General features: G+C 35.9%; 1 protein-coding gene across 2 annotated transcripts in view; it reads left to right on the top strand.

Annotated features, from left to right (window-relative positions):
• The first annotated feature begins 9,348 nt into the window (after nucleotides 1-9,348).
• LOC149569453 (mitochondrial outer membrane protein porin of 36 kDa-like) overlaps nucleotides 9,349-27,097 on the top strand; it is a 47,559-nt gene continuing 29,810 nt past the window's right edge. The window contains exons 1-2 of one of the 2 annotated variants that reach the window (XM_089822154.1): nucleotides 9,349-9,409; nucleotides 18,039-18,118. In XM_089822154.1, the coding sequence (XP_089678280.1) occupies nucleotides 18,070-18,118 (49 nt within the window). In that variant the 5' untranslated portion in view covers nucleotides 9,349-9,409; nucleotides 18,039-18,069. Of the gene's footprint in view, nucleotides 9,415-18,038; nucleotides 18,119-27,097 lie in introns of both variants that reach the window. The other variant, XM_089822155.1, reaches the window with a different exon arrangement.

Raw genomic sequence — 27,097 nt, 5'->3', positions numbered from 1 at the left:
TGATCATTCTTCTCGCTTGTACTCTCTCTCATTTCAGTCCACCATCTCCACTACTGAAGAATCACTCTCTTTCTTCACAAGAGTCTATTGAAGTGAAGTTGGGTCACTTGAACTTATGTATTGTTCCTAAGACCAATTTTTTGACTTCTATACCTCTATCTCCTACTTAAATTCCATATGTTGCACAAGATTACTCTTTAGCATTGCCTGGAATTGGAGCTTCATTTATCGAGCCACCTAGTGCAGTTGTTGAGGATATATAAGAGGATTTTCATCTCCTCTTAGATGACAGATTCAATACACCTATTATCTCACCTCCATTGGAGATTCCATTACAATATTCTTACGCATTCTTTTTTAAGCATCAATATAATGTCCCCTCCTCAGTGCTAGCCTTAAGGGCACCTGATTGGTCTATCTTTCCATCCAGATAGGCTAACAACATATGTTTTAGGATGCCAACCAGCCATAGGAGTTTGGGTTTCAGTTAAGGAGATTTAAATGGGAGATCCTAAGGTTCTAGTCACTTTATTTTATTAGATTGAAATGTAAAGTACTTTATTATTTAAAGTCACTTTAGGACAAATTGGCTTAAGTGACTAAAATACAAAATAGTGTTTTATCCCACATTGATAAGTTATTTGTATCTCCCCACACTTCAAGGTGATTAAAGGAAGCATTTTGCATTGGGATTCACATAACAAATATATGATATTTCTATGAAATCCTAGTGGTAGCTCAAGTGTGATTGGATATTTTTTAGGGACGAAACCCCTAAGGAAAAAAAGTGAGTCTGGATGTAAAACTAGTACTCATAGGATATTTTCAAAATTAAGGAATGGAATGATTCATGGATATTAGGAGATTATAGCTCTAGGATAGAAAGGGTGATTGAAGAGTCTAAACATCACACACAAGTCAATATTTGTATAATAGAGGTTTGGACAATAGAGAGGGACATCAATTATTCCATGACAGTAGATGGTTCATTCCAAACATAAGTACTCTTTCCTCTTCCATCAATTGCATCATGTCATTCAATGCTAGGTGATCTATTGAAGTGTAGTGACTAGGTGGGAATGGTCTACCCTCGACTCTCTTCATGAAAACTCTTCACGTGAGCACCTCAATCGAAAGTAGCAGGTTAGGGTCACAGTAGGGATAACTCGTAGTGAGGAGTTTTCTATAGGGATACCATATTTACAATGATCATGAGTAGGAAGTGGATTCAAGAAGCTGGGTGACATTAATATCATGCCATAGGTCCACATAACAAAATAAACAATAGGTAACATACACCTGTGTAGGATGGGAATAAGTACAAACAGTGTTGGTGTAGTCAAGCAGTAAGTGACATTTAATATTAGAAGTTGATTGTGGGCATTGGGAGGATGTTGAAGCAATTTCAAACTTCCACAATGATATGCACCAGCTAACAGACTTGTATGTTAATTACACAAATTGTTTCCCAAGTTACTGTATGTTTTTTATATATCTGAACTAAAAATCTTGTCATTTGTAAAAGTGTAAACCTGTTGTTAGTTAATCATCCTGGTTATAATTCATGATTGTACATTGTGTTTCGAAGTACCCTATAGAACTTATTGAAGGTTTGAATTCATAAGTTTATAATAGTGTTTCATATCATTTATGAGAGCAAATTAGCTTAACAGTAATAAGTTTGCTTAAGAAACTATTTACATGACAATTGTTCGACAAAATTATCATTTGACCAAGTCCCATATTTCTGATCAAGTGCAATAGAGTTCACTACAATCAACCAAGCCTTTGAGCTTCATCTTACATTTAGGGGTTTCATCTTCCTTGTCCACTACCTTTGTTTCTTCCATATTGGAGCCACATTAGTTAGTTCATCAACATAGGAGTAGTACCATTCTAGGGGAGCTAAGGAGTCTCGAGCCTCTATCATGGGTGGTTTCATTGTACTTACAATTTTGCGAGAGTCTCTTGAGACATATTATTTGTACTTTCTTTCTATCTCTATTTGGAGTAGGGTTTTCCCAATTACTTTTCCTTGTTTCTCTATTTCATAGAGATTTTTTTGTGATTGGGTACCTCATTAGGCCATGTTGTTGGGACCCAAGTTTGCATTCAATATTGTCTTTGCTTTCTTCTTGAATTCTTTGTAGCTACATTGTTGTTCATCTCAAGGAGGGTGTTAGAGTATAGTATTAATTAAATTAACTTTTCTCCCTTCTTAATATTTTACTTTCATGCACTTGCATTAGTCATTTAATAATTAAATGCCTTTCTACCTATTAGGGTTTCCTCTTAGGTTTTTTGATTTCCTTCTATATGGATTGATCTATTGTACACTTTATTTCATTCTTTTTGGCTAATAATACAATCTTGCATATTGTTAGAGAAAAAACCCTTGTATTCGTCTTCTCTTTACTTCTCTGTGATAGGTTTTTGCACGCAGATATTCTATGGGTTCTACGAATTTGTTTTGATCAAATTCTACAATAAATATTTAGTTAATTTATGATAGATATCACCTGATCGGGTTATTACTATCATAGTAACCCAAGAGGGTTATGTGAATACAATATATATTTCATTCACTCATTAATAACTCAATTGGGTTTTGTCTAGCAAAATAACCCAATCAGGTTCTTTAAACATCACAACAAATATTTGGTTTTAATAACCCAATCAAGTTATTTGAAAACATAAAACTTGATTGACTTATGGCTTTGAATTAGCCTTGGGAGTTTACCAAAGGCTTGGGAGCTCATTTTCCCTTTGATTTCAACTCTTTAGATGTGTTTTCATCTTTTAAGGTGAATTCTCATCTTCGCCATTATCACGTTTCCAAATGATAAAGTGGACATCTTTGAAATCACCACCATAATTCACACATCTTCTTACCTTTCTAAATATATAAGTTTTTTTTCTTTAACAACATTAACATTATAAACGTTAATTTGTCTTACCACTATCTCCACAGTACTCACAGATATATGTCAAACTTTTTAAAAATAACTTTTACTATATTTAACCAAATGCAAAGAAAATTACATATTATTGTTCTACACTTCATTATATACACATTTTAAAAAACAAATCATTTATTATTATATTGATACAAGTTATGTTAACATGAATTTTGATGGTATTCCCATGGGGGAGTATCCTTGTAGTATTGGAGACATCATTCCATGATTATATGTTGCATTCATGACAGAGTTTGTCATTGATGTCAACACACTTGTTATTATGTGAAGATTGGTAGAGCACCAGATAGAGATTGACTTCAGGCGGTTCGAGGACTGAAAATAATGTTATGCGTACTTGGGATTATGTTCTAGAATAAGTCTAGATGCTATAGTTAAGAGCATGCATAGAAATATGAAGATTGGACAATGTTATGAGGAATTTGGTGAAGGCAGCTTTTAAACAACATTTCTAGAAAGCGAGTACTATTATTTGGATTTTATATATCCTAACAGAAATGGAATCTGGTTGAGCAAGCTAAGATAGAGGTTTAATACATGTTGAAGATGACTTGGTCAAACATGTATAATTAGATGACCAACTATTGGAAAGTTATGAAGATTGTGAGTTGACAACTTACTTGTAATTGTGAACAATGTAGTGTTGTAATGTAACATTTAATGTAATATCTTAAGTTGGTCCTGTATTATTATTGTAAACTAAGAAAGAATCAAGGCTAACTCAATAATTTGTTTTAGGACTTGGTATAAAGGAAAGGTCATTTCCTTGTGGTATAGTATGGCAATGAAAGTGTGATATGTGGTCATACCTATGTTATGTATTGTGTGAGCTTGAATACAAATATCTTTTGAATTAGAGTAGAGATTGGTGTGGTTGAGACACTACGAGCTTACAAGGAATTGACATATTTGGCAAGATAAGTTGTTGTTGGACAATTGTTGATGTACACTTGTATTATTCAATGGGGATAGAATTGAAGCTATTTGGACAATGGGTCTATCTATCTTCCTTTCAACTCCTAACAGGGTAGGAATATCCTAATAGGGATTCAAAGTCTCCTAATAGGGACTTACATGTACTGGTTGTATTTCATTGACTCTTAAAAGGGTTCATCCTTTCAAAATGAACTTTTATATTAGCACATCATCTTGTAGGTACTATTTAAACCAGGGTTTTCCCTCTGATCAACAGTTTCTCGAGTTAACAACTATGGCGTTATTGTGCATGGTTATCTTTCTATGGTTATTGCATCTACTATTTACAAGCTTCAAAATTAAAGAATATATTAAGGGCTATTTTAATTGCATAGTTGATCCACCCTCCACCCCTCTCAATTATCTTGGTGGACTTTACTTTCTAACAAGTTATGCCTTGCACACAAACACGTATCAAAATTTTAGTATGTAGTCACTTCGGTAATTCATTAAAAAAACTCATAAGAAAATTACACAAAAATACACAACTTCCAGATATCGCTCTTAACTATCATCCTACCAAAGGGATTTGCATTGCACATGAAAACAAGTACGTTATATTTTCTAAAAAAACTAGGAACTATTTTTTGTGTGCACAGGGTTTGACTTAAGCTAATCTTATTTGTTTTGTAAAAAAACTAGTAGATTAGAAAGTAGATTCCACATACTACAATTTATATTTTTAACACATCTTGTCATTTTGAGTAGATGACCCTCTAATGTCTCATCCAAGTTCAGGTTTACATTATTTCAGAAAAAAGGTGTCCACTTATACCCCTCATTTTGTACACTATCTTGGTGCACTTACCCATTGTACACTCACCACACATTGTACATTATTTTTTTGGGGGCTTTTTTTTTGACTATTTTTTCTAGGGGCTGATATGTTTGAATTATTATAACCCTAATTTTGTAAGCAATAAAAAACTTCTATAAAATGGCATAGGGTTAGGGATTTCATAACGTGTGATGAGATAGTAGCTTATTGCAATGGTATTGAGATGTAAGGGATTACAAGATTACATATTGTAACCAGGTTGTAATCACTGGATAATAAGAAGAAATTAGACTCACTCTTGGTTGACATTGCCCAGGGATTGCGTGAGCCACGTTAAATCTTTGTGTCGTGTGTTCTCTTCTGTGTGTTTTATTATTTTTTGATATTGGATATATTTGCATGTAATTATTATTTCTATCTCGCTAATCCTAACATAAACAATGTCAAAATCCATACTAGATAACCTATAAAATCCATATACATTTCCATGTCTTTCATTCTTTCATGCATTCCAATGGATTCAACCCAAGGTTACAACATCACAACCATAGCTTTCATGCCAATTGTAAGGAAACTTGGAGCCAACCATATGAAGATTTACACAACCCATGATAGATCTTATGCAAACAAACACTTTGAATAAACATAGAGAACAAACAACATACACACAAAAAATGACACAAGATATATCTTGGAAAAACCCTCACAAGGGAAAAACCAACCTCCAAAAGCATTAATCACCATGTATTATTTATCAAATCACCATCTAATATAATGGTGAAAGCTTTCAAAGCCCTCACCATAACCAAGAACTCCATGTGAACATGAATGAACCCACACAACTCATGCCATACTTCTAACCTTCACAAATGGTACACTAACTAATCTATCTAACCTCAACAATTACTCTTGTGGTTGCTTTTATAGAAATAAGCTCCCACAAAACCACCAAGTGGTGTTACATAAACCACGTGCTACCTAAACCCACCCAATCCACATATGGTATTGAGAGCTTTTTAATATATTTCCCCAAATATTACACAATTACATCAAATAATATTATAATTTTACAACACAACTCATCAAGAATATTCTATAAGAAACTCTATATGTTGCACACCCATCTAGGTGCAATATTTACATAATAAGATAAAATAATACAATTTAATAAACATTATTATGCAATATGTACGACACACATTTCCCCATCATCTTAAAGACATGTCTTGCAAAACTTTTAGTGAGAGATTATCTTTGTTGTTGCAAGCATAGGAATATCATGGGGTGCAAAAGTATTGATTCAGCCCTAGGGACATTGATACAATAGTAAGGCTTTGACCCTATCCGTCAAGTAGGTCCATGTCTTATGACTAGTTCATCCTATCCATAAGTCAACTTATTTCATTGTGGATTAGTGTGATTTACAAAGAAGTGTTTCTTGCAACTGAAATGGATACTCTTATACTTTATAAGATGTCTCCAAATTGTGTTACCCTCTTTCAAATCTATCTTAGTAGGAAGATCATTAGAAAGGTCCATTTCAATACATACAAATGTACATTTTGAGATTGCATTATCAATCGTCTCATTAACAAAGAAAATATGCTTCGTTAAGCTATCAGAAATAACACACAAGCTCTCCAATTCCCAATATTGTAGTAGCAAGTTTGAGAGTCAATACTAGAGGCAAGTTGTAGAAAAGGACTCAAACTAGGGCTGAAAAGATGAGAATCAAGGTTCCAAACATAAGAAGTCAGTATTGAGAAACCATAGGTCCATACCTAACACTTGTGTATTGCATTTAGCTTGGACAAATTCAACGAATTAAAAAACCCTTAACATAATGGTACATGCAAACTTCTTCCTCCATGCCCTCCATTACTAAACTTTGACCAAGTCTTAGGGAATATTTAGATTAGGGCACAAACCATTAGACATTATTAATTGTCAAAGGCACTTCCACCCAAATAAACCTCTAAAATCACTTTAGGTTGACAAAATGAAATTGAGCTACTGAGATTGGAATTTTTCCTTGGCGAGGGAGGAGGTGTGAGGCTAAAATAGGGGAGATGCGAGAGACCATTCTTGCCCACACGATAAAGATCTTGTGCACTCTTACACCTTAAAAGACATGAGACATCTATTGTGGAAAAAGATGAATAATAAGCCCCAACAAGTTATGAATGATCTACTACAAGGACAAAAATACTTATAGATCGTGAGTCCCTACCATTGAAGATTGGACACCAACATTGAAAATCTTTGTATAACTGTATCATTTGCTATTTGATCCTTAAAAAAGTTGAAGTTGACGCCCCATGATATCAAACTATGATGAAAAAGACATCATAACTATGATTTAATATTTTATAAATATATTTATCATATTAATAAGTAAATAAAATAAAAATATAATTACTATTATATTACATTTATAAACAAGAGACGCAAAGCATCATAGTTCCTGCCTAACGCATAATGGTTGTAGAGGTGTAGATGAGTGAGAATAAGGTTAAATAGTTCTAAATTAACATTGTGAAATGCATTAGTTTTTGTCTAGAAATGCACTTCTGATCTGATAGGATGGCTCACATTTTGTTGTTAAATTCTCGTCCTAGAAATGCAGTTGTGATATGAAAGGATGGCTCATAATTTATTGTTAAGTTCTTGTGTTATATTATTATATATTTGGGCATTTAAGCCCAATAATAAGAGGCCAAAGTCCCCAACTATGTATTATTCTCATCGTGATTATCAAATGAAAGTCACACTATTTTTAATCATTAAATAGAGATAAATAGTAGTATAGAACAATAACAACATAAACATATATGCAAAAGAAAAAATGATAGATAATATATAGGAGGAAGAGGAAGAGAGATAAAATATTAAGATAAAGTGATACCAACATAAGTTTTGTGTGTGTGCGTGTGTGTGTGAGAGAGAGAGAGAGAGAGAGAGAGTTAAATATAATTATTTTTCTTAATAAAACAAATAGTCAAAATAAAATCATGGCTATAATGAAAAATTAAAATATATTATATTTTAATTAATGAAACTAAGAATTTAATTTTTATATTAAAACTCACATTTGTATTAAAAAAAAGGAAATGTATTGAAATATACAAATATTTTATAAGTAAAATTAATTGTTTAATTTTACATAGTTAGGGATGTTTTGTATTTCCAATTTTTTCATAAAATTAAGCAATTTTTAATTATAAAATAATATCTATATAATTTAATATGTACATTTGTAAATAATAAATACATGTAATACATGTTGATAAATAAATATAATGTAATAAATAAGAAATAGAATATAACTATTTAATTTTAATACATAATTTATAAAAACTTAATAATAATTTACATATCCTATAGAATTGAATTATTTCTTTTTTGTGGTTAATTCTTTTAATATGTTTTTTTTGATGTAAAATATAATTATTAATTTAATATTAAAATATATATTTAAGTTTTAAATCTATTTAAACTAAATGATAAATTGTTTAAATATAAAATATTAATAATGATAAATGATATAATTTACAAATTGTAACACTTATCAATTATACATATTACAAACACTATTATAAAATATAATTAAAAAATATATTGTTTAATTTATTTTTACAAAGGTAAAATAATAGTAATAATTTAACTACTTTTATTAAAAAATCAAAGTTTTGAAAAAATTAGAAATTCAAATACAAATATATAACATATTGAAATTATATTGCTTTTGGGAATTAATATTGATTAGACATGTTGTGTGAGGTGGAAGATAAAATGAATGAAAAAAAATAAAAATCTTATCAACTTAGCACAAGATAAAATTGTAATTAATGCATTCATTAATGCAAGATAAGTTAAAAAAATTTATATTTTTGTTGAAAGAAATTAATTTTCTCCCCACCAAAAATAGTATAGACCAATAGAATGAATGAAAAATATGATTTACTAAATAATGAATTTTTTTTAAAAAAATAAACATTTGAACTTTCATATAATCTTTAAAATTCTTTGATTTAATTGGTCAGTGTTAATTAATATTAGTATGACATGAATGCATAACTATTCCTGCCATGGACAGGGACTAATAAACAAAATACTTTCCACATTCTAAATTTTCTATAAACATGTCTCTCTTAAGATGGAAATCCAAGACATTTTTGAATCTTTTATGATTTTGTCATAAATGAATTTGTGTTAAACTTTTACTAACGATTAGGATTATATTCTTTTATGCAATTCTCATATTGCTAAGTAGTTTTTGAAGGTACCAATCTCAATTCTTGTAAAATTGAATTGAAGAATTTTAAGAATTCATATAAGAAAAAATTATATGTTATTTTCTTCCAACCTCTAACTCAAATCTAGGGTGTAAAATCTACCCACGCATTTAAAACAAAAAAAATCATCCAAAAAATTTAGCGGGTTTTTTTTCCAACGTCCAGTATTTTCCATGTCGTCGCCAAAATTAATGAATTTCAGCGTTCCATCAACGGCCACGGTAGGCGTGACAAAAACCACCTGGGAAACGAACGGTCAAGATTTCTATGGTCGAACATTCTCCAAGATATACCATAAATCTTTATGTGTATGTAGGGTTTTAAGGGTTTAAGCAAACTCTGCAATTCTCCTCGGAGGGCGTAAAACGCTTCACATATTTGCAGTAAGGTTACTAGGCTCCATCTCTACTTTGAGTAGATTTTATATTGATTGTCGTCTGCCATTTTTTTAGCTTTTTTCCTTTGTTTTTCTCGTAATTACGATTTCAATTACTTGTATTTGCATCAAAGGGAAGATAATTCTGATTCATTTTAGCATGTGTTTCAGGCAAGCCATATTCTTATATTTTTCAGTTCTGCTCGGTTCTGTTATATTGGAACGTAATGTAATTTATTTTGGTATAATTGCGGATATTAGCAGTCAGTAAATTTTAACTGGGTGCCTTCTTTGTCCAAAGGATTTGAGCATTTTGAGCGGTCCATACTTTGACGAGCTTCACATTTCTAAACATCTCTCAGTGAAGCTGTTAATGAATGTTATTGAAATGTACATATTTCTTTGGCGTTTGTTGATATATACGATTATTAACTTTCATTGAGATATATAAGGAGCGAAAAAAAATAAAAATTACGGAGAGGTTTTGAGGGTTTTATCTAAACCTTCTTAAAAAATAAGAATTTGCGTTGAATAGAACCATATCAACATTTCACGATGTTAAACGTCTTACAGTCTTTTGCTCAAATCTTTTTATCCCGAAGGTGACTTTAAATGTTAAAGTCCAGCTACAATTTGTTTTAGTTAAGGCTAACATATTTGTATCTGTGAAAAGCATGTGCCTAAGTTTCCCCCCAATTTTTTGGCTGAAGTAGATTTTATTATTATTATGGCTTGCAGAAACTTGAAGTACTTTGAACTTTGAACTTCTTAAATGTGGCCCATACTGTACCATTTTAATGTTTCTTAATTTTTTTTAATTCTGAATTTCATCTAGTTGAACAGTGGCCCTGTTTTTCAAAATAATTTTTTTTACTCCGAATAAATTTTAATAATTACTATGAATTGCTGAAGCTTGAATCATTTTCAGACTGTGTGTTTTAGTATTCTATTGCGAAGAGTGGCCCAAATTATCAATGCTCTGTCTATCCTGAAACAATTCTGGCAATTACCATGGATTGAGGTAGCTTGAAGTGGATTTGGATTCTTAAATTCAGCTCCACTCCTGTTTCAAGAATACAAAAGCCATTTATAGACTGGATTGTATCCTGTTGATGGATCAGGAAGGCCTGAATTTCTATCCTAAAGCAGCTTAGAATTACCATAAATTAAGGAAGCATTAGGTAATTCAAGCTTCTTAAATCTATTAGGTTCTGGTGCATAATAAGGTTATTAAACAATTTGCAATCATTATTGCAAAGAGTGGCCTGAATTTTCCATACAATTTCCACACAGAAACATTTTCCTGTAATTATTAGGTTTGTGGTAGCTTAAAGTCCCTCAGTTTCTCAACTACTGTAAGGAGATTATTTGCGATCCACAGTGCAGACAGAGTTCCAAATTTTCCATGCAATTTCCTTACTGAAACAACTTTGATCGTCATTATGGACTGCAGAAGCTTAAAGTACATTTAGATTCTTACAGTCAGTTACTCTGCCAACTATTCCTAGATTTCTTAAACTATTTGTAATCTTAATTTCACCCTCTTGTGGAAGGCAAAGGCTGGAAATTTTCTTTCCCAAAACAGTGATATCTAATTCCGAAGGCTTGTTGAAGCTTGAAGTAGCTTCAAGTTCTTATGTCCAGTTATGATGTGGGCTGTTATCTTTCTTAAACAATTTCCAATCCTTATCACATTAGGTTGAAGTATCTTCAGGTTTCGGAGTCCAGCTAACCGTGTTATCTTTCAAGGTCACTTAATTAATTTTATTCTATATATCATCCTGTTATTGGGATACTAAAAGTGGCTTGAAATTTCCATGCAATTTATTTCCTGAGGTAATCTTTAGAAGTATTATTATGACAAATCACAGAGACTTGAATGTTGAAGTAACATGGATTGTTTTCTGCAAATGTACTAACATGACCATTGTAATCGATGTCTTCCAAATGCAGATTTTGAAGACTCATAAATATGAGAGGACACATGTCTCTATAGTTAATTATCATTAGTTAATATATTATATATTAATTATATAAATAACCAGATATATATTTATGTAATGATGATTTACCATCAATAATGTATATCATGATCAAATCAATCTTATTGTAACTACAAACTTAACACTCCCCCTTAGTTAGGGAGGATTGATATGGAACACATTATGCTCTTGAGTATATGAAGAGATATCATCTTAGTATGATATTCCTGGAATGACATATTTAAGGATATCAACATAAATCCATCAACTTAGATGTTATATTTCAATATAATCCAAAGTATGATTCAACAAGAAATGTCAATCATATTATATTCATCATACTTATATTCTTTTGGTATGTGCATTGACATCAAATCCTTGATGCCTACCATAAGAATATATTATATTCTAGAAGGATATGAGTTATCTCATTTCCGGCACACTTCGGGACAACAATTTAATATAGTTTATTAGATAACATCACAATGTCATGGTCTCTATCATGACAAGTATCATGATCTCCGACACTCGAGGACAACTTAATGAACTCTGATAATGATATGTTTGTTATCATGACTTCCCAACACTCTAGGACAAAACTTAATGAAGTCTGTCATGATAACAAGTCTACCATTTATAAGATTGTCACCTTACAATGGTTACCTTTTGTCTGATCAATTTATGTTCGTTATCATGACTTCCAACACTCTGGGACAACAACTTAATGAAGTCTGTCATGATAATAGGTGTACCATTTATAAGATCATCACCTTACAATGGTTACCTTTTGTTTACATATGTCAATGAAAGATCGTCACCTTTCATTACATATCATATGTGAAATAGTAACCACCATGAACGAAGTCAGAGGGTGGTACAAAGGTTTTCACCTTAATTCTCTCTCACAGAGAAGAATGCATTACAAGGAATTTCACTTAGAACTTCTCATAGAGAAGATATCATTCACAAAGGATTGAACTTCAGAATTCTCCCGCTGAACAACGATTCTGGAAGTTAGGTCCAATAGTTACTCCCTTAGAGTCTCTCTTCCCCCAAGGATTCTTGTCAGACGTACTCCAACTCTGATATTAATCTTCCAATTTTCTAGTGATAAGTCAATACTTCCTCATGATACACCCAAAAGTAGGCCCATCAAAATGATGCAGTCACATCCATGTATTTCTAGATTCCCTCTGAGTATCAATCTTTTAAGCTCTTATTTTGCCTTCGAAGAAGTGTCATACTCCCTCTTAATGTAGAAGGATACTCATAATCTCAATCATTAAAGATGTTTGCTTCAAGAGTTTGCACAAGTTTTGTAGCATGTGTACCAACCTTCGTTTCCTACAAGAACATCTTAAGACATAAAGGAAAAGATCAAGGCAAAGAACTCTTCTAGTATGTATAGAACTACAAATATGAGAAATACTACAAAGAGTAGATAAATGTAATACTTAAGGATAAGAATACGTATCTGCCCATGAGGGTCATGGAACATCTCCTTTCTAAAGATGTTTCGAATGGGAATGAAACATTGGTTATTATTTCCCCCACACTATAAAATTCCGATTCTGATATCATTGAAGGGGAATGTTAGGCTGTCCCAGGGAATGTTAGACTACGATAGTCTTCAACTCACAGTTATTCTTTAGGCATCAATCTTCAAGTTACTCTCTTCATTTCAATATTTGATCTGGATATCCATCGTCTTTTGTCAAGAAGTTTATATATTGATTAGTTTCTCTCTAGTCAAACATGATTATCACTTGTGGTTTGGCTATCAACCTTTGTTCAAACTAAAACTAAAACAAATTTTTTAGAAGTAGAACTTAGAAAGTTAGAAGTTAAAATTTTACCTGCAGCAACATAATTAGTTGCATTATCAGTCACCACTTGGACAACATTCTCTTCCCCTACCTCCCTTATGACCTCCTCAATAGCCTCAATTAAGAATTTTGCATTTTTCACATGTGAGGAAGCATCTATAGACCTCAAAAACATAGTGGATCCCGAAAGTGAAAATTAAACAAAATAATTATCATTCAAGAATTAAGAATCAATAGTCAATAAAACAAAATTTTTGTTATTCAATAATACATTAAATTTTAAATTTAGACTTCAAGAAGTAGAGGATGATGAATTACCTCCGCTAGAAACAAGAAAATTTAGGTGGGTCCTATTCCTCCTATCTGTCCATCCATCCTTCATAATGGTACACCCCTTTTGGCTCCAAATTTTTTTATGGTCCTCCAACTCATGTTTCATCTCCTTAACCATATCTAGTAAGAGGGGACCACTCAACTCATCTTCAGTGGGGGCTTTGAACCCCGCACCACAAATGGAAACTGCATCAATCATCCCCTGCCAATAAGGAGTCCTGTTATATTTATAAAAACATTTTAATTAGCATATTTCAAATTTTCAACGTCAAGTTAAAACTTAAAAGTATAAAATTGAATTTAAATTTTAAAACTTAAAACGTAAAACAATCAAATATAAATGAATTTGAATTACCTGGCTGCTATAAATGGAATGTTGCAGAAAAACCAAAACCTGCAAATTGCTTTTATTCTAGCTTCATGTACCTCCCTATTTCAGCCCAAGCTCTCAAGTGAGGCTTGTGCACCAGGAGTGGAACGCGGTACAAAAAAATTGTCCAACCTAGGTTTTCTGACTTTAGGACGAAAGGTAAAGCTAGTAGGCCCAGTACTACTAGAAGGGGCAGTGGCCGAAGCAGTAGCACCACTAGCAATGCAAGGAATAGATGTAGAAGAAGTATGACTAGCAGAAGCATTAGGACGATAGGGGGGAAGGGAAGAACTTTCTTCAACACAACCTATTGACTCAAAAACATTTCCAGATGAGCGTGGAAGGGAACTAGAACCAATTTGAGCTAACTCTTCTAATTGTTTTTTTTTTAATTCCTTTTCTTGTTCATATTTTTCCAAGGCTACAGAACAAAAACGTTGAGCTTCAACAGTTGCAACTCTGCAAGGCTCAGTATCATGACCATGTATGACAGCAATATGGTATTTCAATCTATTTATCCCCCCACTATTAATGGTTTTGCAAAATAGGCATTTTGTTTGAGTTCTAGTTCTACCCGGAAAGTCTATGGTGAACTTCCAACACTCATCTTTTTTATTGCCTTTGGAGAGCTTGGGTTTTGTTACCTCCAGGAGCCATTATGAGTAAGGAAAAATGTAAAGGTTGCTGCAATAAGATATTTTAGACCAAATATTACCATTTAAGCATTGTATTTTATGAAGATCTAAAGTTAAAAAAAACTCATAAACAAACAAAAAAATTCATCCAAAAAATCCATAAGCATAGAGAAAAAAATCATCAAAATCTAAAAAATCAACTCTTACCTCTTTCAAATGCTTTGGGAAGTGTTGAGAAGAGCTCCTATAAACTCCTTGATGATCTAAATGCAAGCTCCAATGTCACAAATGCAAGCGTTTCTCCTCTTCCTTTTAGGTGCTTGCAAAACAAGGACACTCTATTTCTCTTCTACCTCTCTCTCTCATTCTTCTTCTCACAATGGAGTGTTATGGAAGCCCTTTTAGGGTTATAAGAGTGAGTAAGAAGAAAAACATTAAAAAAAATGCAAAAATTATTAATTTTAAGCCAGCTGATTTTATGCTAACGTGGCTGAGTCAAGCAGCCCAAGTCAAGCGAGTCACGCCACTTGACTCGCCGCTCGCGAGTCACAGTTCATAATGACTCAATTAGGTGTTGGTAGCTCGCTGACTTGCGTGACTCGCCTGACTCGCGGCGAGTCACGTTACTCTGGTTCAAAGTTCCTCCATAATATTTGTCTTCATCCTTGCAAAGGACTAAATAAATTTATGCTCGATGAAATGATTTTATATGCTAGTGGAGAAAGAATGACTTTAGTCCAAATAATGCTCTTCATAGAAAGACTGTCTTGTATATATTGTTCTTCTAATTGTGTATTAGATTTCATCTCGCAAAGTGGTGATGAGGCATACATAACTAATGTGATAAATTCAAAATATTAAGTTACCCTCTCCACCAATGTTCATCTCTTCCTATTTTAGTTACTTTGGAATTTATTAATTTCACATCATTACTTTTTCAGTATTTACTTCTTACTATGTCTCATTCTCGTTATCCTTGGAGTCACCATTGTTTACTCAACATAGGCCTATTCTAGATTGCTTGGTCTTTAAATTTGATTTTTTTCATATGTAGTGATGTACAATCCCCTTCTTAGTGAGTATTTTCTTCATACGACATGCTCAATGTGTGTTGGCCATTGATCATTCTAGATAAGCATCTATGGATATTGATGGATAAACTTCTTAGTCGAATTTTTCAAATTAATTATCAAACCTTAGACTGATAAGTAGGAGATAATTTCCACAGCAAGTCAAGTTGTGATATTGCTATCATGGGTCAATGAGTTTGACTCAAAATCACACAGTTAAATCCTGATAGCAATATCACAAACCTTAGACTGGTGTCAACTTCTTTCATGATTGTTTGATCGACGAATTCTTAAGTTAACTAATTCTGAATATTCAGCGTGTTGTATCCATCTGCTATTTCAATAATTGAGTGATATGGATCATCCTTCGGTGCTCATTTTTCCCTTCACAAGATTCATTCCCTCATTGTCCACATGCTTCAAATGTGCCTTGTTTATTCTAGTGCACATACCACTTGACTTCCTCTCACTCCCGAGTTTAACATGTGATACTCATTTGCTTCAAAACAATATATTATAAATTTCTTCTTTTAACAGGCTACTCCTTAATGATCCACTTTGGGTGGAATTGTCATTAGTTACAATATTTTATCTCTACGCTGACTTCGTATCATTTGATGATGTGGCTCATACTTCTGTTCTGCTTTTGCGTATGGAAGAACTATATAGTCTAACAAATATTAAATCTTCTCCTCTATAATTGCTCAATGCTTATGTATCTTATTTTTGTTTTGCTAAACTGTATTGATGACCAGTTAACGCTAGCTATAATTATTGTCACTGATATTGATATTCTGTTAATTATTTTTGTATACTTAACACCAAGTCTTTACTTCTAATTATTGGTTACATCGAGTATATAATTTCACAGTGCTCAGTTTGATTGTTAGATTCTGTTTCTCCCATTATAGTTGTGTTGATTTCCCTTTAAATATTCTCTTCCGGTTCCCACTATACCTTCTGATAATCCATCTCATTTAAATCTGGTACTCAAATAATGCCATACATGCCTCCACTCTCTTCAGGGTTTCCACCATACCAATCTCATCAACCACGAAATTATTCAACTACACTTGATTAGAAGATCAAACCCCTATGTACATTGTCAGAATCTCTTAAGATTCAGGACTGCTTAGGTGGCATCATCTGATATCGATCAAAGCTTCAACCGAAACCATTTTGAGCATGAAATCAAAACATTGTAGGAATGTGCAGATCGTAATTGATCACCACATTATTGTTGACCTGTGATGGAGGGCATTTGTTGCAAGGTATCAAAAAGCTTTTCTTTCAAAAAAGTGTAAGCAGTTGAAAACAAATTTCAACTAGGTGGATTCCTGTTATCCTTCAATCCACATTATCTCCGATAACCTCCCTCGTCAACTTCTCTTTCTCTCAGTCAATCAAAATAATGACTAATGATAAGGCTGCAAACTTCAATACTACAAATTTGGTGTCGATATTTCTAATATCAATGTCTGGAAATTGAATTGCATGCATTAAGAATATTGTGAGACTCTTGCAAGATACATGAATGAGTATGCGTTTGGGAAATTCTCCAGACCTTTTGTATTTTAATTATTCTCAGTAAACAACCTGGTTTATGATTGCCTTATTTGTATCCATAGTCTCTCTATTTCAATGTCTTTATTCTTCTCTACTGCGAAGAACATATGTGACCAACGTCTTAAGTTTCTGGTTTTCATTTGCAGCCTTTGCTCTGATACCATGTTGAAGTAACATGAATTGTTTTCTGCAACTATACTAACATGACCATTGTAATTGATGTCTTCCAAATGCAGATTTTGAAGACTCATAAAATATGAGAGGAGGAGACATGTCTCCTGAAGAGACATTTCTCTATAGTTAATCATCATTAGTTAATATATTAATTATATAAATAACCACATACATATTATTATTATATATATAAAAATATTTATCTAATGATGATTTACCATCAACAATGTATCATATGATTGAATCAATCTGACTGCAACTACAAGCTTAACATTGAGTACCCTAACATTCTTAAATTCAGCTATATGTTATATTTTAACATGAGTCATCTATAATCTGAAGTCCAAGGAGTGAGTAGAAGTTTCCCCTGGATATTTTGTTGAAGAAACTTTAGTAAGTATTAGGGATTATGTAAGTTTGAAGTAGCTTCAGATCTTAAATCCTGCAATTCTATGTCCTACTTTTAAGGTTATTTGAACTATTTGTCATTCCTTTTTTCGTCCTGTTGACAGGTATGTATGATTAAGTGGCCAGAAACTATTGATGCATTTTATTTCCATGCAACTTCTACCTTGAAGAAATTTTAATGAATATTGTGGATTGTGGAAGCTCAAAGTGACTTTAGATTTCTAATCCATCTGTGATATGTTATACTTATGGTACTTGTACTATCCATGCAGGGTTGCGTAAGCATTTTCTAAGAGAGCGATCATGATGAAGGGACCCGGACTATTCTCTGACATTGGGAAGAAAACTAGAGGTTAGATATTTATGTCAGCCTGATTTCAAATGCATTGCACACATATATGTTTGATTGAATATATTGTTACTTTTATTGGAGGAGTTTTGATAAGGTAAAAATAATGTCTATTTATAGATTTTGATGTAGTCAATAGATGGAGGGTCTAATAAAGAACTGTTGAACCATGCAGTCTTAACACATACACATTCTATGCACAGCAGTGCTCAAAATATTCTCAGGACAACTTAACTTGATAAAACATTTATATAATCAGTAGTTAGAACTATGATGCCAGCCCCTGCCCAATGGGATTACAACATGATAGGCCATAGCTATTTGATTCAAAGATACAAAGTTTGGAATACATACAATACAATGCCTAATATGGATGCTCATCATGGATCTCCAATTTGATTATTTCAAAATGATTATATTTAATATATATATTGCAACTTTCAGCCTTTCGGAATTATCTTAGTTGGAAAATTTCTAGTCAGCCAAAATATGTAAGAAGAATCTTCTTGAAAGAGTTTGATAATGATAGATCAATTACTCTCAATGTGGTCCATATCATAAGGTCTTGTGGGCCTAGTATACCTATTAACACACTCCTTGTGTTGCAAGCTTTTGGAAGTATGCAGAATTGCAAATCATTAATTTGACTCTTAAATCGATCACACTGCTGAGCTCAGGAAAGGATCACAATTTTTTTAATGCTTTCATGGTGTTCAGAATCTCTCGAGATTTGGATATGTCAGTGAAAGTTCCACGATGAGCATATATATTTTTAACAAAGTGAAACATATAATTGCAGTTAAATACGGTTGGATGTGACATAATTTAGGGTGATAAAGGACTGCTGTCACAGCTAGGGAAGCTTTTGAAGTGTTTAAATTTTAATAAAAAAATTCAAGGTATATGAAGGTAAAAGATTTGTGAGCATGGTGCTCCTATGTAATGTTCCCAAGTAAAATATTTTGCTTATTTATATAAAATACAATAACATTCAACCAATGAGTCAAAATATTAAACTTAAAATCATATTCGAATAAAGATTGAAAATATAATGAAATGTCCACGACTCCACAAATATTTAGAAATCTCTTAACAAATATATGCACCCAAATTTGACGATTTGTAGAAATCTTTGATATATATATTATTAGTGTAATCTGATTTTTAGACATGAAATATGCTGCTACAATATTAAAATCACCACCAGCAACAGCAGGAACAAAGTTCTGAAAACTATCACATCAAGCAACACATAAAACTGCAAATTACAAAATAATGTTGACATTGTACTGCTCCAATCTGAAAGACTAAATCCACAACTCGTGATTTATAGCAACAAACAACAACTCCAACAGCAATATATTCCCCATATACCACATCAAAACTGGTAACCTAACTTCAGACATCTTTGTTAGAAAGTAAAGTCCACCAAAATTGTAAGCAGCTGGGCGGACAGAGAGATTGCAATACACTAATCTCAACAGGATGGATATGACTGATACTGCAAATAAAAATTTAATTGACATTTCTACGGAACCAGCCCAGGAAATACAAGAAGACAGTAAAGCTGCTGGAGATCATGAAATGTTTGCAACCAATGAACTTCCCGAGAGTATTGTAACACCACAAAATGTTCATGGTGCAGAATCAAGGAAAAACTTGGAACTTGATATTAAGGTGCAGGTGGAAAGATGCATGCAGAGTATAACAAGGACAGCAGCATTGCCGAACAAGCTCTTTTCTCTATTAGAACTGTGTATTCCTTTGTTGCTGAAGAGAAAGTTATGGCCAAGTTTGCATTTGCACTAGAAGTAAGCGTGAAACTTGGGATTAAGCAGGACCTGGCAAAAGCTCTGGCTATAGGTGCCAGTGGTGTCAATCTCGCTATACAGGCATTCATTCATAACTGAACGGTACCCAATACTTTGTCCCTATGTCAACTGATGTTACTCTTGTAAAGCAGATTGTATGCTATGATACGTGAATGATTACGACAAGTTATACATAGCAATCATCCACGTCAGAAGATCAAAGGGAAGCAAACAGTTAGACACATCAGTAATGAATCCGGTGAAGGCTTACATCAGATAGTACTGACATGAGTGACAGTCGGTGACGTTCAAGTCTGATTTTGCAGTGACAACACATTATCATATGTTTGTACATTAGTCTTCCTGAGAGGTGATATATATCAGACAGTCTGGGCAAAAATATACAAAAGAAATCAACGAAGAAAGCAAAATGATACCCATACAAAGAGAATGGACCTGCTAAAATTTCCACAGAACAGTAATAAGGAGATTATGTAATGTGAGAGACATGATATGTGCATTGGGAGTATGCAGCAATCACCATGCCTGTAAAAGAAATAACATTAAGCACAAACAACTAGCTCAGAAGGTTCCAGGGTTATTTGGAGCTATATTGATAGAATATTGGGCCAGCCTTCATTGATACGGGAGTCCTCAAGAGGAAAGCATCTATGGTCAGGTCTATTTTCTCGTTTCAAGAGTTCCTTTTCTAAATCTCACAACTCGATTGGAGAGAAGGATCCTGAACGAAGTGGAAATGCTTTTGGTGATGTTATTCTTCATCCTTTGTTGCAAAAGAGAATCAAACAAATTGCTTCTGCAACTGCAAACACCAAGACTCATCAGGCTCCTTTCCGAAATATGCTTTTTTTTATGGACCTCCAGGCACGGGGAAGACAATGGCAAGAAGGAAATCTGGCATGTCCACGTACGCTTGAAAGCTTCTAAATATGCATATGCGGCTTTTGTGTTGTGGAAACTTGTAGTTAATATTTTGACCATATATGAAGAGATCACAATAAGAGGACATCCATGTCGTCAGGAAATAATGTATCAGGATGTTCCCGACGGTGTATCGGGAGGTTCCCGACGGTGTTTCAGGATGTTCCCGACGGTGTATTAGGAGCTTCTCGACGGTGTATCAGGATGTTCCCGACGGTGTATCGGGAGGTTCTCGACGGTGTATCGGGCTGTTCTCGACGGTGTATCGGGAGGTTCTCGACGGTGTATCAAGAGCTTTCTGACGGTGTATCGGGCTGTTCTTGATGGTGTATCGGGAGGTTCTCGACGATGTATCGGGAGGTTTTTGTCAGTGTATCGAGATGTGTGCCGTCAGGCCGACATGTATTGGGATGTATCTAGAAGGTTCTATTATTGTAGTTGACATGTTGTATGTGGCCGACGGATACCTTCGAGAAGGTTCCTCGGACAATATTTATATCTCCCTTCGGGATCATTGTAATCATCATGATGATAACCTAATGTAATATCTTGGCATATGCGAATAATAATAAGAGTTTTGCTGTTCGTGTTCGTGTTCATTATCTGTGTGCAATTCTTAATTAACCTATGTGATAAACATTTGGCGCCGTTGCTCGATGGACCTGGAAAGGCAGGAAAATGAAGAGTAATGCCGAATCAGCTGAACAAGAATAAGAACAAAGTAAAGGACAAGGACGAAATATGCACAGCACACGGCGATCTGATTTTGGCGCAGCAAGCTGAACGCAGAAAGAGATTCCAGAAGATTGTTGCTGACGGATGCAGAAGTGCGGAAGCATTATTGGAGGAGAGGCGACAGCGTGTGGAATTGGTGGAAGAGGCAAGGGAGGAGTTTTTGAATTGGTGTTCGCCGAGCTAAGACAATCCAGATGGAAGAGAATCGACTCGCACGGCTCGGAGTGCCGAAGGAGCACGAGCGTGGAGTGACCTCTTCGTCCGAGATATACTTCCAGAACGAACAGCTTCGGTTGACGAACCCTCTTCTTCACCAAACAGCACGGAAATCGAAAACAACACGGGTGTTGAAAACAGTGCGGATGCCGAAAACAGTGCGGGTGTCCAGAACAATGCGGGTGTTGGAAATAGTGTGGGTGTGCAGAATAGCGCAGGAGCTCAAAATGGCGTGGGTGCTCAAAACAGCACGGGAGTGCAAAACAGCGCAGGTACACAACAAAACCCCCAACATATGGTGATAATGGCAGGTCCGAAGGAAAAGTTGCCTAAATTTGATGGTGATGAAGCAGCTGATCCCATTTGACATTGTAAAACATGTGAAACAATCTGGAGGGCAAATGGCATAACAAATACAAACAAATGGATCCGACAATTTCTCGCTAACCTACGGGGTGTTGCAATTGATTGGTTTACTGATATCGATCCACAAAATTTAAACAACTGGGATAACATTAAAAAGGAGTTCATCGCCGAATTTCAACTCCTGCGCGACGATAATGAAATTGTAGCGGAGATATTCAATACTAAGCAAGGGAAGAATGAAACAGTCCGAGTCTTTGCAAGGAAATTGAAGGACTTGATCAATAAAATGGAGAATAAGCCAACTGACGGGTTACAGAAATGATGGTTCATTGAGGGCCTTCACCCTAAGCTGCGGAAGAAGATGAAGATCGTGCCACCATCGACATACATTGAAGCATATAATCGGGCAATGAACCTGAAAAGTGAACAGAAGACCAAGAAGAAGAAGAAGACTAGCTCATCCGATTCAGATGACGACGCCGCTTCAGGAGAAGATAGCAGTGATGATGAGGGTAGCAGTAAGAAGGTTCATGCCCTTTAGAAAGACATGATTCGGATGATGAAAGAATTCAAGAACATGAACAAAGAAACTAAAGGCAATGAACTATGGTGCATGGAGTGCAAGAAGGAAGGCCATACGAAGGGATCTTGCCCGAAAGAGCGATTTTGCGGGATCTGCCAGATTATGGGACACTTGGTAAAGGAATGCCCTTTCAATTTGAAAACAAGAACACCACAGCAAGTGTTCCTGACACAGGAGGCATCCTGTCAGGAGGGAACGAGAACACTAGTACGAAAGGTGCCACATCGGGCAGATATAGAAACAACTGGCACAGTCAAATCAACAATAGCAGCAACAACAATAATGGCGGAAGGAGTCGAATTCAGTATGATGCGAATGGTCGGCCGATAGTTCAATGCCGCGCATGCAATCTATGGGGTCACTTCGCCCGAGAGTGTACAACGGCAAACACACCGAAGTTGCTATGCCGATGGTGTGGACCGGGCGATCATGACGATCCTAAGTGCCCGAAGTCCGGAGTAAACTTGATTACCGTCGGGACAGACAAAGAAGAGGTTTTGGCCATCACACTGCAGCAAGCGAAAGTGTACCTCGACCCGGCGGAAGAAAAGAAGAGACTAAAGGAAGCACGGGTAGAGATCCAAAAAGCAACACAGGTAGAAATGGCACACCTGAAGGACACGCTTGGTACCTCCGTACGGAACTACGCAGAACAGAACATTGTACGACAAATATTGCAAGCTGAGATACCTGTCAGGATAAGTGATCTGTTGCTCACTATGCCTCAGCTCCGATCAACACTCACAAACATCGTTCCCGCTGCCAACTACTAGGAGAACATGGAAGGACGCAGGAAAGTGGAGCAAGTGCAGCGGACAAAAAGGAGAAGGAAAATGGCGCAAGTGCAGAAGACCCGATGCTGTTAGCTCTTTCATCTGGACGCTATCCAGCGGTTGTTGAAATGGGCATTCTCGGGATTGTGCTAACGGACACGATCTCGACGAAGGATCCGGTGTCAATGTGCTACCAGAGGATACTTGGAAAAAGTTGGGACAGCCGACATTATGGCCACCTACCTTCCAACTGTTAATAGCCGATCAACATGGAATCAAGCCATTGGGAGTCCTGACAGCACAACCAGTGACGATTGGAACACAACCATTCTTGTTGGATTTCGTCGTGATCCCATTGAAGCGGAGAGGATATGATGCCATTCTGGGCCGGGGGTGGCTGATACAAGCCAAGGCAAAACACGATTGGAAGAAAAATACTTTATCACTTGAAAGCAAAGGCCGGAAGTGTCATCGATCTACACACTCAGATGGTTAGAGAAGAAGCTCTATTGTCGGATTCCGAAGGAGAAGAGGATGAGAGGAGGCAGAGTATGGAACCCGATCAGAAGGGAGTCCTATGATTGGAAGGAGATGACGATCTGGATTCAGTAAATGGTCTTTACCACTGGCAGATAGAGGATTACGAGCTCTTTCCAAGTTGTAATATGCTGAGGATCGACAAAGGTAAGAAAGGAGGAAATGAAAGTTCGAAGGAACACAGAGAAGCCGACGAAGGAAATGAATGTCCGAAGGAACATGGAGAAGCCGAAGGAGGAAATGAATGTTCGAAACAACACAGAGAAGCCGAAGAAGGAAACGCGGGTATGACTGAAGCTGAAGGAAAGAACATACAGTACGAACCCGAAAGGAGGAAAGATTCCACTGTACGACCGCGCAAGAAGAAAGTATTACGTCGAACCACAGATATAGTAGAAAGGTACCAGCAGCAAGGAAGACACATCATACGGTCCACACAGGAAACAAAGCGGAAGGGTTTAATAAAAGTTGCAGTAGTACGGAGTGGACGTGTTATTGACGGACATAAGGGGCAGCTGATGGAGTCCATGGTAACGAGCTTCGGGAACGAATTGGGCGATATGGAGATGACATAGAATAGGTGTAGCAGGTTTCAACTTGGACAGTGGGTGTTGAAGTACGACGAATGAAATAAGATCAAACCAGGCAAGTTCAAACTTAAATGGGTCGGGCCGTATCAAATTCGGGAAGTGGATGGTAACGGAGCAGTAAAACAATGGATGCTAGACGGAAAGGGAGTCGCGGACGTAGTGGATAGGTCGAAGTTGACTATCTACCATGATAATCCACCTCCGTGGATGAACAACTGAAAAAATTGACTGTAAGTACTGTATATATGTAAATATTGTACATATGTCAGATAGGGAGCAGTAGAAAAAGGAAAAAAAAAAAAGAAAAAAAAAAGAAGAAAAAGAAAAGAAAAGAAAAGAAAAGAAAAAGACACTATACGGTCAAGTGACCGTATGGCTTTAGGAGCAGGCAATACACATTGTACGGTATTCTCAAGTTCATCACCGTACGACATTGAGAGTTTGTGTTACCGTACGACGCCTCTAGTCCTATCACTGTACGGAAGTCCTTGCCATTTCGAAATATGTTTGTGCAATGAGCCGTACGGCTTCCTTATGGTAGTATTCAAATAAACACCGTACGACATTACATTCACTGTACGGCATTCTAGATAAAGCACCGCACATCATTTTGGCCTAAGTACTTTCACCACCGTACGGCTTGTTGAAGGTGACACCATACTGCTTGCAGCAAGGACACTATACGGCATGATCATGTCCTCTAGAAGTCGTGCCCTAGTACGGCGCAAGGTATTGGAAGGACTTGCGTACGGTGGTCAGTGAGGAAGTGAATCGCAACATTACAGAGTCTTACAGGAAGGCGGTATGCAGGCCAAAAGTAGGGTGAGAGGAGGTTTTCCCTAAAAAAAAAGAAAAAAAAGTCAACAAATCAAGAATGCTCAAAATGAGTAACAGATGATGTTAAAGGGAAGGGGAAGTATTAGCGATTGTTAGAAAGAGTGTGGAATCAGAAGAAATTGCAAAAATTGTGTGTTCCATGCAGTTTTGTGTGGGTTTCAAAGTGCTAATTTGGTCTTGGCGGCGAGGGGCAGCCCCGCCCTGTATTGCGACAGGCGGGGGCGCTGCCCCTTGACCCCGTCGGGGGCGTTGCCCCCTGGACCCCTAGTTGTTGCGAATATCAATCGTGAAGTGTGACCAGTTGAGAAGACTTGAAGTTGCTACAGGTATGGATTGTCTGTGTACCAGAGGCACTAGCAGTAGGTGTTGGCCGAGAGGCTGTCTTGGCGGATGCGTAGAGAGCTCGGAAGGAGCCAATCATCCAGTTGAAGGCACTTCAGCGACACTTGGCTCAGTGGACCCGGAGTTGGAAGCAGACTAAGCAGCATGGGTGGCTATCAAGGCCAGCTAAGGAGACAGTTTTTGTTGTCTAGTCGTCGGGAGACGACTTTTCTTTTTGGGGGGGATGATGTCGTCAGGAAATAATGTATCAGGATGTTCCCGACGGTGTATCGGGAGGTTCCTGACGGTGTATCAGGAGCTTCCCAATGGTGTTTCAGGATGTTCTCGACGGTGTATCAGGATGTTCCCGATGGTGTTTCAGGATGTTCCCGACAGTGTATCAGGAGGTTCCCGACGGTGTATCGGGCTGTTCTCGACGGTGTATCGGGAGGTTCCCGACGGTGTATCAAGAGCTTCCCGATGGTGTATCGGGCTATTCTTGACGGTGTATTGGGAGGTTCCCGATGGTGTATCGGGAGGTTTCTGTCAGCGTATCGGGATGTGTGCCGTCAGGCCGACATGTATCGGGATGTATCCAGAAGGTTCTATTATTGTAGTTGACATGTTGTATGTGGCCGACAGATACCTTCGAGAAGGTTCCTCGGACAGTATTTATATCTCCCTTTGAGATCATTGTAATCATCAAGATGATAACCTAATGTAATATCTTGGCATATGCGAATAATAATAAGAGTTCTGCTGTTCGTGTTCGTGTTCATTATCTGTGTGCAATTCTTAATTAACCTATGCGATAAACAATCCAGTGGTAATTGATAGTGATGGACTTAGATGGACATGCTGGATACGTCTAGTAGAAGGTAGTTAAACCCGACGGCAGCAGATGTTAATGAAACCTGAATGAAATAAAAAATATATGTCATATACATCACAGGAAAGAAGTGAAGCACAAATAGCTTTGAACATCTGAAGGTATCGTCCCCAACAAACAAGCAAATATTGTCATTAACAGCAGTAAGCCAATATAGAATCACATCGTGAGATTCAAGTCTTCACAATTTGTTGACGAGCATACTTCACAGCATACAGGAAATAGCTATTGCGTAGTCAATGGAATGGAAGCCTTGTGTGCACTGAATGTAGATACAGATGCTGGAATCAATTGGCCAGAGAAGTGTATGTAACAAAAATCTTTTCCCTCCTGGATAGGTCTGCACACAATCGGTTTTGCTTGTGCATAACGAATGGAAAGA

The sequence above is a fragment of the Cupressus sempervirens genome, chromosome 3 (assembly GCF_028749045.1).
Source record: "Cupressus sempervirens isolate cs-2001-9-10 chromosome 3, ASM2874904v1, whole genome shotgun sequence".
Classification (NCBI taxonomy): domain Eukaryota; kingdom Viridiplantae; phylum Streptophyta; class Pinopsida; order Cupressales; family Cupressaceae; genus Cupressus; species Cupressus sempervirens.
This window is presented reverse-complemented; position numbering and strand designations above follow the sequence as displayed.